The sequence below is a fragment of the Oryza brachyantha genome, chromosome 1, assembly GCF_000231095.2.
Source record: "Oryza brachyantha chromosome 1, ObraRS2, whole genome shotgun sequence".
Taxonomy (NCBI): Eukaryota; Viridiplantae; Streptophyta; class Magnoliopsida; order Poales; family Poaceae; genus Oryza; species Oryza brachyantha.
This window is the reverse complement of record NC_023163.2, coordinates 23,973,926-23,987,010: the sequence shown is the minus strand read 5'-3', so window position 1 is coordinate 23,987,010 and position 13,085 is coordinate 23,973,926. Positions and strand designations below refer to the sequence as shown.

Below are 13,085 nucleotides of genomic sequence, written 5' to 3'. Positions count from 1 at the left end.
TTTTATCGATAACTATTATGTGAATTGACTATTAGATTGACTATAGATGAATTAGAGCAAGTAATTGGCTATACTATTGAATCTGCTCTAATTGTGTAACTAGTTTTAATATTCATGTATATTTAATACTTTATTTATGTGTTTAAATATTGGATGTGATGTTTTTGGTAAAAGTTTTTGAATATAAATCGGGCTTTAGACAAGAATCTAGCAGTAACCTTCGGGGAAAAATTAAGGTCTTGTTTAGTTGCCAAAATATTTAGGTAAAAGGATCACGTCGAACGTTTGACCGGATGTTGAAAGGGGTTTTGGACACAAATAAAAAACGAATTTCAAAGCTCGTTTGGAAACCGCGAGACGAATCTTGAGCCTAATTAATCCGTCATTAGCACACACGGATTACTATAGCACTTATGGCTAATCATGGACTAATTAGACTAAAAAGATTTGTCTCATAACTATCTAATTAGTTTTTATTTCATCTATATTTAATGTTTTATTTAGATGTTTAAAGATTTGATAAATGTTTTTGGAAAAAAAACTAAACAGGGCCTAATTGTAAACATGGCCTAATTGGAAAGATCCAAAAATGACCAGATTGTACGGTACTACCAGTCTACTGCTCCCTCCGTTAAAAAAAACCAAACCTTTCGTTTTTGTCGAGCTCTTATCATCCGTCTTATTTAAAAAAAGATAAAATTTGCTACAAGGGATTAAAAAAATGCGTAATTAGTCGGTGGACACCATAAGATCACAAATTTGCTGCAGGGCACCACAAAATTATGGTAATTAGCTATATGGCACTCTAGCCAATTTTTTATTATTTTTAGAGTCAAAAATTCTAAAAATGACAAGATTGCCCTCGGTGGCCAACCCGTTATGTCGACTAAATCCAATCAACTTAGACCCAGCTGGCCTCGACGCCGCACCACACCCGAACCTTAGCCTACAGGGCGCGTGAGCAGACGGCGATGGCGGCGACGAGGGTGCATAACGGGTTGGGCACCGATGGCAATCTCGTCATTTTTAAAATTTTTGACTTCAAAAATAATAAAAAATAGGCCGGAGTGCCCGGTAGCTAATTACCATATTTTTGTGGTGTACCATAGCAAATTCGTGATTTTAGGGTGTCCACCGGCTAATTACGTGTTTTTTCGAGTGCCTGTAGCAAAATTTGCCTGAAAAAATTTCAAAGAAATTTTTAAAAAATTAGTCACACATAAATTACTATTTATATTTTATTATCTAATAAAAATAAAATTATTAATCCTAAAAATTTCTTGAATAAGATGAAGAATTATATATTGTATGTAAGAACTAGAAAATTATTTATTTTGGGACGGAGGAGCGCTACCGTAGTCAAGGAGGGGGAGTCGTTAGTCAAAAGTGTGAAAGATAAGCACCGGGAGGGAAGGGAAGTTGTTCGAGGGGAAGCCTGCGATGTCTGCGGCGCCGGCTGCGACCGCCGGCTGGCGGCCATCAGCGACCGCGCTGCTCCACCAGATGGAGTCCTTCACCGGCTGCGCGAACCCCGCATCTACGCGTCTCTACATCGGCCGGACCGGTGCGCATAGAACTTCGTGAGGCCCCCTCCTTGTTTTTTAAATCTCAGGGTTTTTCCTTTTTTTTTTTCCCTGAGACGCGCACGGATTCACTAGTGATAACTCCACAATTTCTATTTTCTTGGGGGGATCTGGCGATTCTTAGATGCCCCTTTCAAGTTTCATCAGTTTTGAGAGTAATTTGTTGGCTGTATGGGAGAAAATCGTATAGGAAAAATTGAACTGTGTAGATAATTACTGGTCAAATATGCGTTTAGGTAGATGGCAAAGATCCAGATGATCGTTGGTGGGATCATCTTGGGAAGCCTGTAGAGTTGTGCTTTGTAGCTTAGAAAACGTCAGTTCAGATTTTGATCTTGCTTGCTGAAATGCAAAGATACTAGCAGAGAAGGTCATGGTCTCATGGATAACATTTGGAGCATCACTAGTAACAGGAAACCATGAGCCTTTTCAGAATATCTGACATATGCCAACTTCAGTGCAGGACTTCAAGTTGCATCACCCAATTTGGGCAGATGCAGGAGTGCTCATGTTAAAAGAGATGCTGATGGGTACCCAGCAACTGAGGATCTGTTAGTTGATGAGGAAACTCTGCAGCGTAATTTACAGACAGCCATCCAGGAAGAAGATTATTTCCGGGCTGCAAAGATTAGGGATGATCTGCGCATCCTCCATGAAGATACTAAAGCTTCCCTCCTTGCAGCAAACATGCGGTTTTACAGCGCTTTCAAGAATGGGGATCTTGCAGCAATGTACTCTATATGGGCTAAAGGTGACCATGTGTATGTTATTCATCCTGCTGCTGGTCGGATATCAGGTTACGACGTGGTCATGCAAAGCTGGGAGATGGTATGCAATGCAGATTATGAGTTTCCACTTAACATTGATCTGAAAAATGTAGAGGTTCATGTGCATGGTGACCTTGGTTATGTCACATGCTTGGAAGTAGTTAAGAACAAAGGAAGAGCATGGGGAAAGCAAGTTGCCACAAACGTCTTCGAGAAGGTTGATGGCACATGGTACATGTGTGTTCACCATGCATCACACATAGAAGAATGAAAACCCTAGGTGATTTGGCATGGAAATTTTGCAGGAAAGCTAGACAAGCAATACATGATATCGAGATTTCTATATTAGCTCCTGCAGATTTATGCGAATGTGATGCAGCTACATCACCAGTCTATGTTTTTTTCTCGAGTATAGTATCAATGGTTAGTCCTCAAACTGAATTTTGTGGTTTAGTTTGAGATTCCATAGTGGTTGGCATATTGGAGTATGTCACTGGAGATTTTGTATGACTGGCGGCTACTTGATCTGCGAGTAACTCAGTCCAAGCTAGTGGACTACTACCTTCATCCTTAAATGTAAGTCTGGGGATGAGTCCCTTACATTTAATACTTCACTAAAATAAATAGCCTCATTGTTTCATTTTTGTTTATACTTATGAACCAAAATTTAAATTTACGACCTTATATTTAGAGTTGATTTTGGATTTTTTATTGTGGTTTATTTGTCGAACTCTGCTAGATTGTTAAAAACACGTATATCAAAGTTTCGTTCACAAGTTATTTTTTGGTTGCAAATACTATGTTTGTCTTCCCTGTATCTGATTTTTCATGCAGTCATGCTGAACTGCAGGGTCTGATTTTACATCGTTTTACGTACGTGACAAATTCATACCGTAAGACTTTTTAATCTTGTTTAGATTCAACGACTGACAAATGTGTGTAATTTGTATATATTTTTTGATTCATTATTATCTATATGAATGTATTCAATGCTAGAAAATCTTGCATTGTGAAATAGAGTAATCAGATTCACAAAATAGATTCAGGGTGCTGGAAGCCTGGAATTGGCAACTTACCATTGCACTAATTCAGCAGTATTTTGGTTCAACTTGGACCGTGATCCCATCCGTCCAAGCCATTGAAAAAGTTAAACAAATACTCCCTCCGTTTTTTTCACCGGATTACTTTTTTATTTTAGGTTTGACCGTTTGTCTTATTTAATTATTTTTTACAAATATATAAAAAAGATCTTGCCTAAAGAGAATTTAGTAATAAATTAAATTATAATAACAATAATTAATAATATGTGTATTTTTAAATAAGACGAATGATTAAATGTATATATAAAAGTTAACTGCGTCAAATAAAAAAAACGAAGGATGTAGAATTCATGATTTATCCTTCACAATTTCATGCAAAGTTGTTTGATCCGGGGTTCCACTTCTCGCTCCTACCGCGATAACCGTTAGTGTGGGTACTGCACGGTAACCGCGGACGTTGTAAAAACCATGATAAATTTGTAAAATCAAAAATTTGAAATCAAATCTTTGCGATAATGGCGGTTACTGCACGGTTTTTGCGGTTACCATGTGGTTTGGCATGGTAACCACGCCTAGTGTTTGCTGGAACAACACATGACTGTGATTTTCCGTGCAGTTTTTGTGGCTGAAATCATGGTTACCGTGAGAAAACCGTGAGGAGAAGAAGATTTAAAAACAAAAAAATATGTTAGATGTCAAATGCAAAAATAACTTTAAAAAAATCTAAAAAAATACAGGAAAAATATTTTGTGTCTATATTGTGACACTTAGGACATGTTATAGCGAAAACAAAATTTTTTTTTACATTATCTTTTCTAAATTCTTAACATTATAACATACAAACATAACATACACTATCATATCGTTCTTCATTGAATAATTCACATCAATAACAAGTAACAATAACTTTATTCTGACTGTTGCGTCACAATTATCATACTACCCATTATTACAAACAACACTATTATGTATGTACTAACATGCAAAACTTTTTTAAGAAATATTATTAATTTAATGGAAAATCGTAAAATTAGAGGTTGTTCATGAAAAAATTGCAAATTTAACGTCCTGTTGAACAGTGGGTAGTCAATTGAGCCCTATCAAATTGTTGCGGTTAGACAAGGCTCCTATCGAACAAACAATGTTCGACTGGGCCCACTACCGGCCAATAGGGTCCTCCTACCGTCCCTGTCGAACTGCTGCAGGCCGATTGAGCTCTCCCACCGCCTCTGTCGATCAACCAGCAGTTCGACAGGCACCTATCCAGGGCATGTCGAACAGGGGAAGTTCGATAGGGGATCTGTCGAACTACGGCAGTTCGACATAGAGCTAAATTTATGATTTTCTGCGGAGGGCCTCTAATTTTACGATTTTCTATTAAAATAATAATATTTTTAAAAAAATTCCTAACATGCACATATAATTTTCCTCCATACATATTTTTTCTATATCCATCGTTGTATATTTGTATTTTAACATTATGTACAATATGTGTTTAGTGTAAATTAATAATGACTCAACTACAAAATATTCTTAACCATCTTCCTACGAAATATTATTTGCAATAGAATATTTTTTATTTTTTCCCCGGAATTCTCGGATATAATTTTTAGTTACGCCAAAAATACACTTTTTCATGAATTTGTTCGACAGAACTATGCTATATATATCAACTTATACAACATATATCTTTTCCATTAAATTTCCTCAAAAAATTTAAATCCTTCTCAAACTTAAACTCAAAACCGTGTAACATACCGTACCGCGCGGTTAACCCTGGTTTGTCTTGACCTTCTCGTCTCTCTTTTCGTGTCCCCCCTCCCCGTTTTTTTTTGTTTGGACGAGATTATCCTAATATAGGAACAATTTGCGACCAACTTGGACAATAAGCCTGAAACTGAACGACCCCTTCCTGCCCTCTTCACTCTTCTCTCCTTCCTCTCCAAGAAAAAAAAAGGCACCTAGGCGAGCCGCCCGCAACAAAACTCCCACCCACGCGCACGGCGCACCTGCGCCACGCCGCCATCCCGCGATCATACGAACCCCGCCGTCGCGTCTCCTCCTCCTCTTCCTCACCGCAACGTGAGCGCGTCAGCGCGCACGAAGAAGAAGCAAGCAGAGAAGGGGAGGCGCTGCCGCGGGAAGTCACGCGATGGTGCTGCCATTGGTGAAGCTCGGGTCGCTCGCGTTCCGGACGCTGAGCAAGCCCATCGCGGCCCGCCTCAAGCACAACGCCGGCATCCACCCCAAGTTCCGCGGCTTCATCATCGGCCTCGCCCAGGTGACGCCGCCGGCATCCTCGTCTCTGATCTTCCTCTTTTTTTTTTTTTTTTTTTTTTTTTTGCGCGGCGCCGCCTTGTTGATGCTTGGGTTCATCAGTTCATGGATGACTGCCGCGTCCGCGCACGTGTCCAACTGCTCTATCGTTCTCCGTCAGTGCGGTTTCAAGGATAGAGAGGATGTTCCTCCGGGACTTCTTTAGTTGGGGAGTATCGAACGAAATGCAAATAGGATTGTTTTTCGTCAGTGCGGTTTAGAGGATAGAGAGGATGTTCGTCCAGAATTTCTTGGACTTCTTAGGTGGGAGTAACGAACGAAATGCAAATAACATTGTTTTTCGTCAAAGCAGTTTCGAGGATAGAGAGGATGTTTATCCATAATTTCTTGATTTTTTTTTAGTTGGGAAGTAGCGAACGAAATGCAAATAGGAAAGCACGAGGAGGTAGTTGACTAGTTATGTTCATTTTTGTTAAATTTGTAGGGTTAAATTTATGAATTGCACGCTTGTGTGTATATTGAATTGCTGGTTCAATCGCAATATTCTGTCGTGGAGCTTTCTGACCAAAAGTGATACTGTGGTGGTGTTTGGAAAAGGCTAAAATTGTTTAGCCCCTGTCACATCGGATGTTTAGACACTTAGTATAAATATTAAACGTAGACTATTAATAAAACTCATCCATAATCTTCGACTAAATCACGAGACGAATCTATTGAGCCTAATTAATCCATGATTTACCTATGTGATGCTACAGTAAGCATGCGCTAATTATGGATTAATTAGGCTTAAAAAAATTGTCATACGAATTAACTCTTATTTATGTAATTAGTTTATAAGTAGTCTACGTTTAATATTTATAATAAATGTCCAAACATCCGATGTGACGTGGACTAAAAAGTTTTAGCTCCATCTAGACACCCCCCGTGGAATGGATCTCTCTGTCCTGTAGGGAATTCTGGAATGGCTTTTTTCCCCTGGAGTGTTAAGTCCTAGAGTTTTGCATAGCTCACAATTCTGATTGGTCCCCTGCAAATGTACATTGACCTCGTCGTTTCTGCAGCGTTTGTCAGAGGTCAATAGTTTGATGTGGATAAATGTCAGAAGTACATGCCAGTAATTCAGGAATTTGGTGTTCATATCAAGTGGAATAATATGCAACATTTATCTGAGGTATAATTTTCTGATGTAGCTAAATATCAGAATCACATGCTAGTGGTTCAGGATTTTGGTGTTCATATGAAGTGGAATAAGCTGCCACATTTAACTGAGGTCTAATTGTTTGATGTAGATAAATGTCAAAATCACATGCTATAAGTTCAGGGTTTTGATGTTCATATCAAGAGGAATGATATCTAAGCAACGACAGTTAGTCTTCATAAAAACAAGGACAATTTAGGTTGAAGCATAGAGCCGGATTATAATGATTTCTTACAGCTGTATTAGGTAATACATGTCTCTTATATTCTGCCATACTGAGTGAAAATTAACCATGATCCTTACCAGTTCAGATTCAGAACAGCACCACCAATATTTCACATTACTTCACAAATCTAACCTTGAGAATGTCTTGTACTGATGATGCGTCTCTTTCAAATAAAATTGACTTGAACCGGTGGATACATAATGCTACAGGCCCTGCAACTCCATCCTTGTTGTATGATGTCAAAGAATTTTAGACCGACAGTATTGGTCTATTAATCTTTTGAGTACAGTAGATTGGATGCATTCTGGTTATCCTAACTCATGCTAGACTTTCTTTTAGTTTGGACTGAAGATTATGTGATTACTGTACTGTGTTCAGGCAAACCATCGTTTTACTACAAACATGCAGAGGCGGCTTTATGGCCGTGCAACTGACATGCACATTCGGCCCCTGAATGAGGAGAAGGCTATTCAAAATGCCGCAGATCTTCTTGGTGAACTATTTGTTTTCTCGGCAAGTACCTTGAGTCCTTGATCTCATTTATTCTAAATGAGCTTTTGTCTGTTAATACTAGAAAATTGTGGACACTGTGTTCTCATATGCTATAATGAAAGATCTTGAAAACTGGTTATTCCAAAATTCCTTTTCTTTAACTTACCATATTCTTAGAACTACTTGATTACGTCAAATGATTTCAGCTGACATGAATTCTTGCATGATATTTCCTTTTCAGGTAGCTGGTGCTGCAATTATCTATGAGGTGCAGAGAAGTGCTAGGGTAGAAGCCAGAAAAGAAGAGATCCGCAGACAGGAAATCGAGGTAAGATGATATGGAATACACACAACAACTGATATCATGTGTGCTATAATCTTCGCAATACGCAAGTGTTCTGCAGATATGATATAACTGCTCCTGTTGAAATGGCAGGCGAGAAAGAAAAGGATAGAGGAGCTAGCCAATGAAGTGCAGATGATGAAGCAGAGGGTCAGCGAGATCGAGCAGCGGCAGTGCGAGCGACGGGGCGGTCCGAGCTTCCGCGGCTTCACCGCTTCCGCCCAAGCGCAGCAGGCGGCGGCAGCCGGCAGCACAGCGTAGCACGAAACATCGGCAACCCACGGCTGCTGCTGCTTAGCTTCTCCTTCTCCCCTGGTGCTGTCCATAGGCTGGCTGGCTCTCCTGTCCTGCATTTCCGAAGGACTAGTGCAGATTGCCCCCTGTTTTCCTCGCATCGCTTAGCTCGATCGCGTCGAATTCGACTGCGGTATTCTCGTCGAATGGCTGGAGTTCTTTGTTGTTGCGCTTGTTCTGAGTTTTGACTACTGACCTGTGAATAGCATGCGAGAGGTCTCAAGCTTGACTTCGCAAAAGCCTTTGACTCTGTCATTTGGGACAGCCTCCGTAAGATACTCAGTGCAAGGAATCTACCAGACACTTGGAACAATTGGATCAGCTTGCTGTTGAAAACCTCAAAGTCTGCAATCTTGCTGAATGGTATCCCACGAAATTGGATCAATTGTAAGAGAGGGTTACGGCAGGGAGACCCCTTGTGGCCTTACCTTTTCATCCTTGTGGCTGACGTGCTCCAGAGACTGTTAATAAGCCGGGTGCCGTCAGGTAATCCTATAAGACAGAACCAGCAGCCCTGTGCTACCTTACAATGGGTCCATTTAACTGATAGTATTATACTGCCAGTAGAATTAATCTTATCCGTTGATTTAAAAGAATATTTTAGTACTTTGTTAATTAATTAATTAGTAGTGTTTTGTAATTTTATTTTTTGGCAATAAAGATCACAATAAAAAGAACGATATTATCCTTCAAATTTCTACTACGCCTAATATTGTTGATAGTATAATTTCGTCATAGTCGTCCGATAAAAATAGATTAACGGGGTGGATTAAATTTTGCTACCAGTAGAATACACCGGAGTCAACCCGCTTACAATATACTGACAACACCAATATACTGACGACACCTTGATCATTGTCTGTGGAGACCACGCTACAGCAGCTTTGGACCAGTTCTCCGCGGCAACAGGTTTGGATATCAACTTCAGCAAATTGCTACAACTTGTAGAAGTTGAATTTAAACTTGCATATATTATTTTTTTTGCTGGGCCGACCCCAAGCCAGGGCGGCCAGATTTTCCTTAAGCAAGAAGAAATTACAGTTTACATGTGTATCATCGACAAGAAGCTATCGATGGCATCCCAGTAAGTCAAGTAGACAGACCGGGTTGCAAAACGCTATAGGAACAAAAACATTAGGCTATATCTCACTAAACAACTACTTACTCGGTGGAACAAGCACTCCCGCGAGCTTCCATATTTGAATTTCATCTTTGATGTCCTGGACCACTTGTTGCTCTGTTCTAAACTTCTGATTAAACGCCCTTTCATTTCTTTCCTTCCACACCGTCCAGCACACCAGCTGAACTAAGGCATCAAAATTTTTTCTGTAGCTCTTCCGACAACACTGTCGTGCTTCCAGCCACCACTCACCCAGGCCGTCTCAGTCTTTTGGCAGTACAAAGTTCATACCAGACCATGCTCTGATCAGTGTCCACACCCTGGTTGTGTAGAGACATGCGGTCAGCAAATGTAAACATGTCTCCTGCTGTGCTGAACAGAGCTTACATCCCGGTTGGTGTGGCCAACCACGCTGCGCCAAATTGTCCTCTGTTAGACATCGCCCTTTTTCTGCAAGCCACATAAAGAACTTGATTTTCGTTGGTGTTTTTGCTTTCCAGATCAGCCTCGCACATGGTTCGATTGTGTTGGCGATGAAGAACATCCGATAGGCTTCAGCCACTGTAAACAACCCTTTGCTTGCAGTCTTCCAGACGATTGCATCCTCTTCCCCTGGTCGTAGCTGGAACTGCTGAATCTCATTCCAAACCGCAAAAAATTCTGCGATGGCCGTGTTGGTAGGCGCCCCCTTAATGTCACGGACCCAACGATGATTCATGAGACCTTCGGCCACTGTCAACTTAGGCCGCTCGACAAAACTGAACAAACATTGCCTTGTATTCCTGATGCTACCCCCCGGGAGCCAATCAGCCAGCCAGAAGCTTGTGTTCACCCCATTCCCAACACAATGCTTGGCTGCTGAAAAGAAAATTTCGGTCAGATCATTGGGGGGTTTGGCTAAGAATCTTGCCCAAGGCCTATCTCCTTGCACCTGGTTCATGATCAACCACTTGAGTCTGAGTGCTTTCCCAAACAATTGTAGGTTCTTGATGCCCAAGCCCCCATTCTTGACTGGTCTGCATAGTGACCTCCAAGAAACCAGACGGTGGCCTCCGCTGACCTCCTCCTGTCCCTTCCAAAGGAACCCCCGACATTTTCTATTTATTTCATTTATCGCCCATTGTGGGAGCTCGAGAACTGCTAACAAATGTAGGGGCAGAGCAAACAACACAGATTTGATCAGGATTAGCCGATCTCCTGTAGACAAGAATTTTGGCTTCCATCCTGCAAATTTCTTTCCAAACCGATCAAGCAGAGGTTGCACCTCCCTTCTCGTGAGTCTTCTCAAGGATAGTGGTAGTCCCAGGTATGTTATGGGGAGCTCCTCTATCCTGCATTGCAGGATGTCTTCCACTAGTTCAATCTCCTGCTGGGAGCATTGAATTCCTGTGATAGCGCTCTTGGTGAAGTTTGCCGATAATCCTGTGGACTCTCCAAACAAACGTAGAATGGCTTTCACCCCATGAGCTTCCTGCACAGTTGGTCGGAAGAAGATGGCAGCATCATCTGCATAAAGGGAAATGGTTGGCGATCGCCGATTTCTATCCAGCGCTGAGAGTATGCCATCATCTGTTGCCTTAGCCACTAGTCTGTGCAGAATGTCCATGACTAACACAAACAACATTGGTGATAAAGGGTCTCCCTGCCGCAATCCCCTAGCCGGCCTGATCTGGTCACTTTCAAAGCCGTTTATCATCACCGCCATAGATGAGGTCAAAGCAAAGCACAGACCCAGGAACACCATTTTACCCCGAACCCTCTGTATTTCATTAGCTTCAACAAAAACGGCCAGGAAACTGAGTCAAACGCTCTAGAGATATCGAGTTTTAGCAGGATTATTGGCTTTTTCCTTTGGTGACAATGAGTTGCAATCCCCTTGACAAAAATGAAATTCTCATGCAGTGATCGGCCTCTGATAAACGCCGACTGATTGCAAGGTATCAAATCTGCCAGCCTTTTTGAAAGCCGTGCCGCCATGAGTCTTGTTACCAACTTTGAGAAGCTGTGTATTAGGCTAATCGGCCGGTAGTCCTTGAGCAGAGCTGGGGACTCCTTTTTCGGTAGCAGCACGATCATCGCTGTATTCAACTTGTCCAGATTCTGTGAGCTTCCTGTTGAGAATTTTTCCACTGCCCTCATCACATCCCCCTTGATCACTTCCCAGCAAGATTTGTAAAACAATCCTGTGTAGCCATCTGGCCCCGGCGCCTTGTCCGACGGCATTCCTTTGATCGATTTCCAGCATTCATCTTCCGTAAAGGGGTCTTCCAATTCAGTGAGTTGCATCCTCTGTAACCCCAGCCCCTGAAAGTTTAAGCTTGTTGCGTTGGACACAGTTGGTGATAATGCTTCTTCAAAGAATTGCCTGGCCATGTTCAGCATTCCTTCGTTGGTAGATGCACGAATCCCTCCATGCTCAAGGTGGTGAATTGTTAGCTTTCTCTGACGGGCTTTTGCTTTAATTTTGAAGAATGCCGCACTGGCCTCGCCATCTCTGAGCGCATTAATTTTGGCTCATTGTCTTGCTCTGATTCTTTCCAGCGCCGCCAAAGCCAAACATTTGCCTTTCAGATTTGCCCGCAGGCAACGCTCATGTTGCTGCAATAGTCTGGATTCCTGTGCCACATCCAGTCTGAGAATAATCTCATGTGCCATCTGCAGCTGCAGCCTAATTTGACTAACTCGGCGTTGTCCCCATTCCCTCAATCTCTTTGCAAGCCTTGCCAACTTGACATAAAGAGCTACAAATGGATCTTCACTGGATACCCCTTCCGACCACACTTCCTGCACTATTTGCTGGAATCCTTCAAGTGTTACCCAGAAATTCTCAAATCTGAACCTTCTTGGCCTTTTGTTCAGCTGACCACATGTTAGCAGTATGGGGCAATGGTCTGAGGCCGAAGAGCTCAAAGCCTGCAAGCTGGTCTCCGGGAAGGCATCCTCCCACCCTGTTGTGGCAAAAACCCTATCCAATTTGACCATGACCGGTTGTTGTTGCTCATTACTCCATGTGTACCTTCTCCCAAACAAGTAAATTTCTTTTAACTCCAGGCGATTTAACACAGCCGTGAAAGCATTCATCAATCGTCGGTTCACTCGGCCACTGCTCTTGTCTGCCACCGAGGTGATCAAATTGAAGTCACCCGCTAACACCCAGTTTGGGAAGCAGGTACCGCCAACTGTCTCCAGCTCTTCCAAAAAAAGAAACTTGTCCCCTTCATCTTGTGGCCCATAAACTGACGTCAGGTGCCATGCCCTGTCCATCTGTAACTCCTTCAGCTGGACCGAGATGGACCAATTGCCCGAATGAACAAGTGTTCCAGAAAATATATCCCCCTTCCATGCGACCAGGATCCCCCCTTGGTGCCATCAGCTGGCAGAAACACAAAATTGCAAAAAGCACTTCCACACAACTGTTGCACAACAGACAAGTCTACTGAGGATAACTTGGTTTCTTGCAAACACACACATGCAGCCCCAACACTAACAACCATCTCCCTGACTACTGCCCTCTTGGCAACATTGTTAAGACCACGAACATTCCAAACTAACACATTAAAGGACGACATAGGTAAAAACAACACATCAGAGCAACCACACACAGATCATATTCAAGCCGATGACGATAGCTGAGGCGGCTCGCTGTTCTGAAACAGCAGGCCTGGGGATGCAGGGTGCCCCAACTCCACTCCTAGAAGCTCTGCAAGCGCCTTCGTGTGGGACTCCGATAGGGGCTCCTTGAACA

At 42.1% G+C, this 13,085-nt stretch overlaps 2 protein-coding genes across 3 annotated transcripts; both read left to right on the top strand.

Annotated features, from left to right (window-relative positions):
* Nucleotides 1-1,380: 1,380 nt before the first annotated feature.
* On the top strand, nucleotides 1,381-3,082 carry LOC102719532 (F-box protein SKIP8-like). 2 transcript variants are annotated; one of them, XM_006644655.3, is made up of 2 exons: nucleotides 1,381-1,580; nucleotides 2,042-3,082. In XM_006644655.3, the coding sequence occupies exons 1-2, from the start codon at nucleotides 1,441-1,443 to the stop codon at nucleotides 2,619-2,621; spliced, it is 720 nt and encodes a 239-aa protein (XP_006644718.2). In that variant the 5' UTR covers nucleotides 1,381-1,440; the 3' UTR covers nucleotides 2,622-3,082. The 2 variants fall into 2 exon arrangements, with proteins under 2 accessions (XP_006644718.2, XP_015694355.1); XM_015838869.2 differs by having other exon boundaries at nucleotides 1,381-1,564; nucleotides 2,047-3,081.
* A 2,460-nt stretch (nucleotides 3,083-5,542) lies between these two features.
* Nucleotides 5,543-8,818, top strand: LOC102719248 (OPA3-like protein). Its single transcript, XM_015840946.1, has 4 exons — nucleotides 5,543-5,671; nucleotides 7,470-7,604; nucleotides 7,825-7,911; nucleotides 8,020-8,818. Exons 1-4 carry the CDS (start codon nucleotides 5,543-5,545, stop codon nucleotides 8,185-8,187), a joined length of 519 nt encoding a protein of 172 aa, XP_015696432.1. The 3' UTR covers nucleotides 8,188-8,818.
* The last annotated feature ends 4,267 nt before the right edge of the window (nucleotides 8,819-13,085 follow it).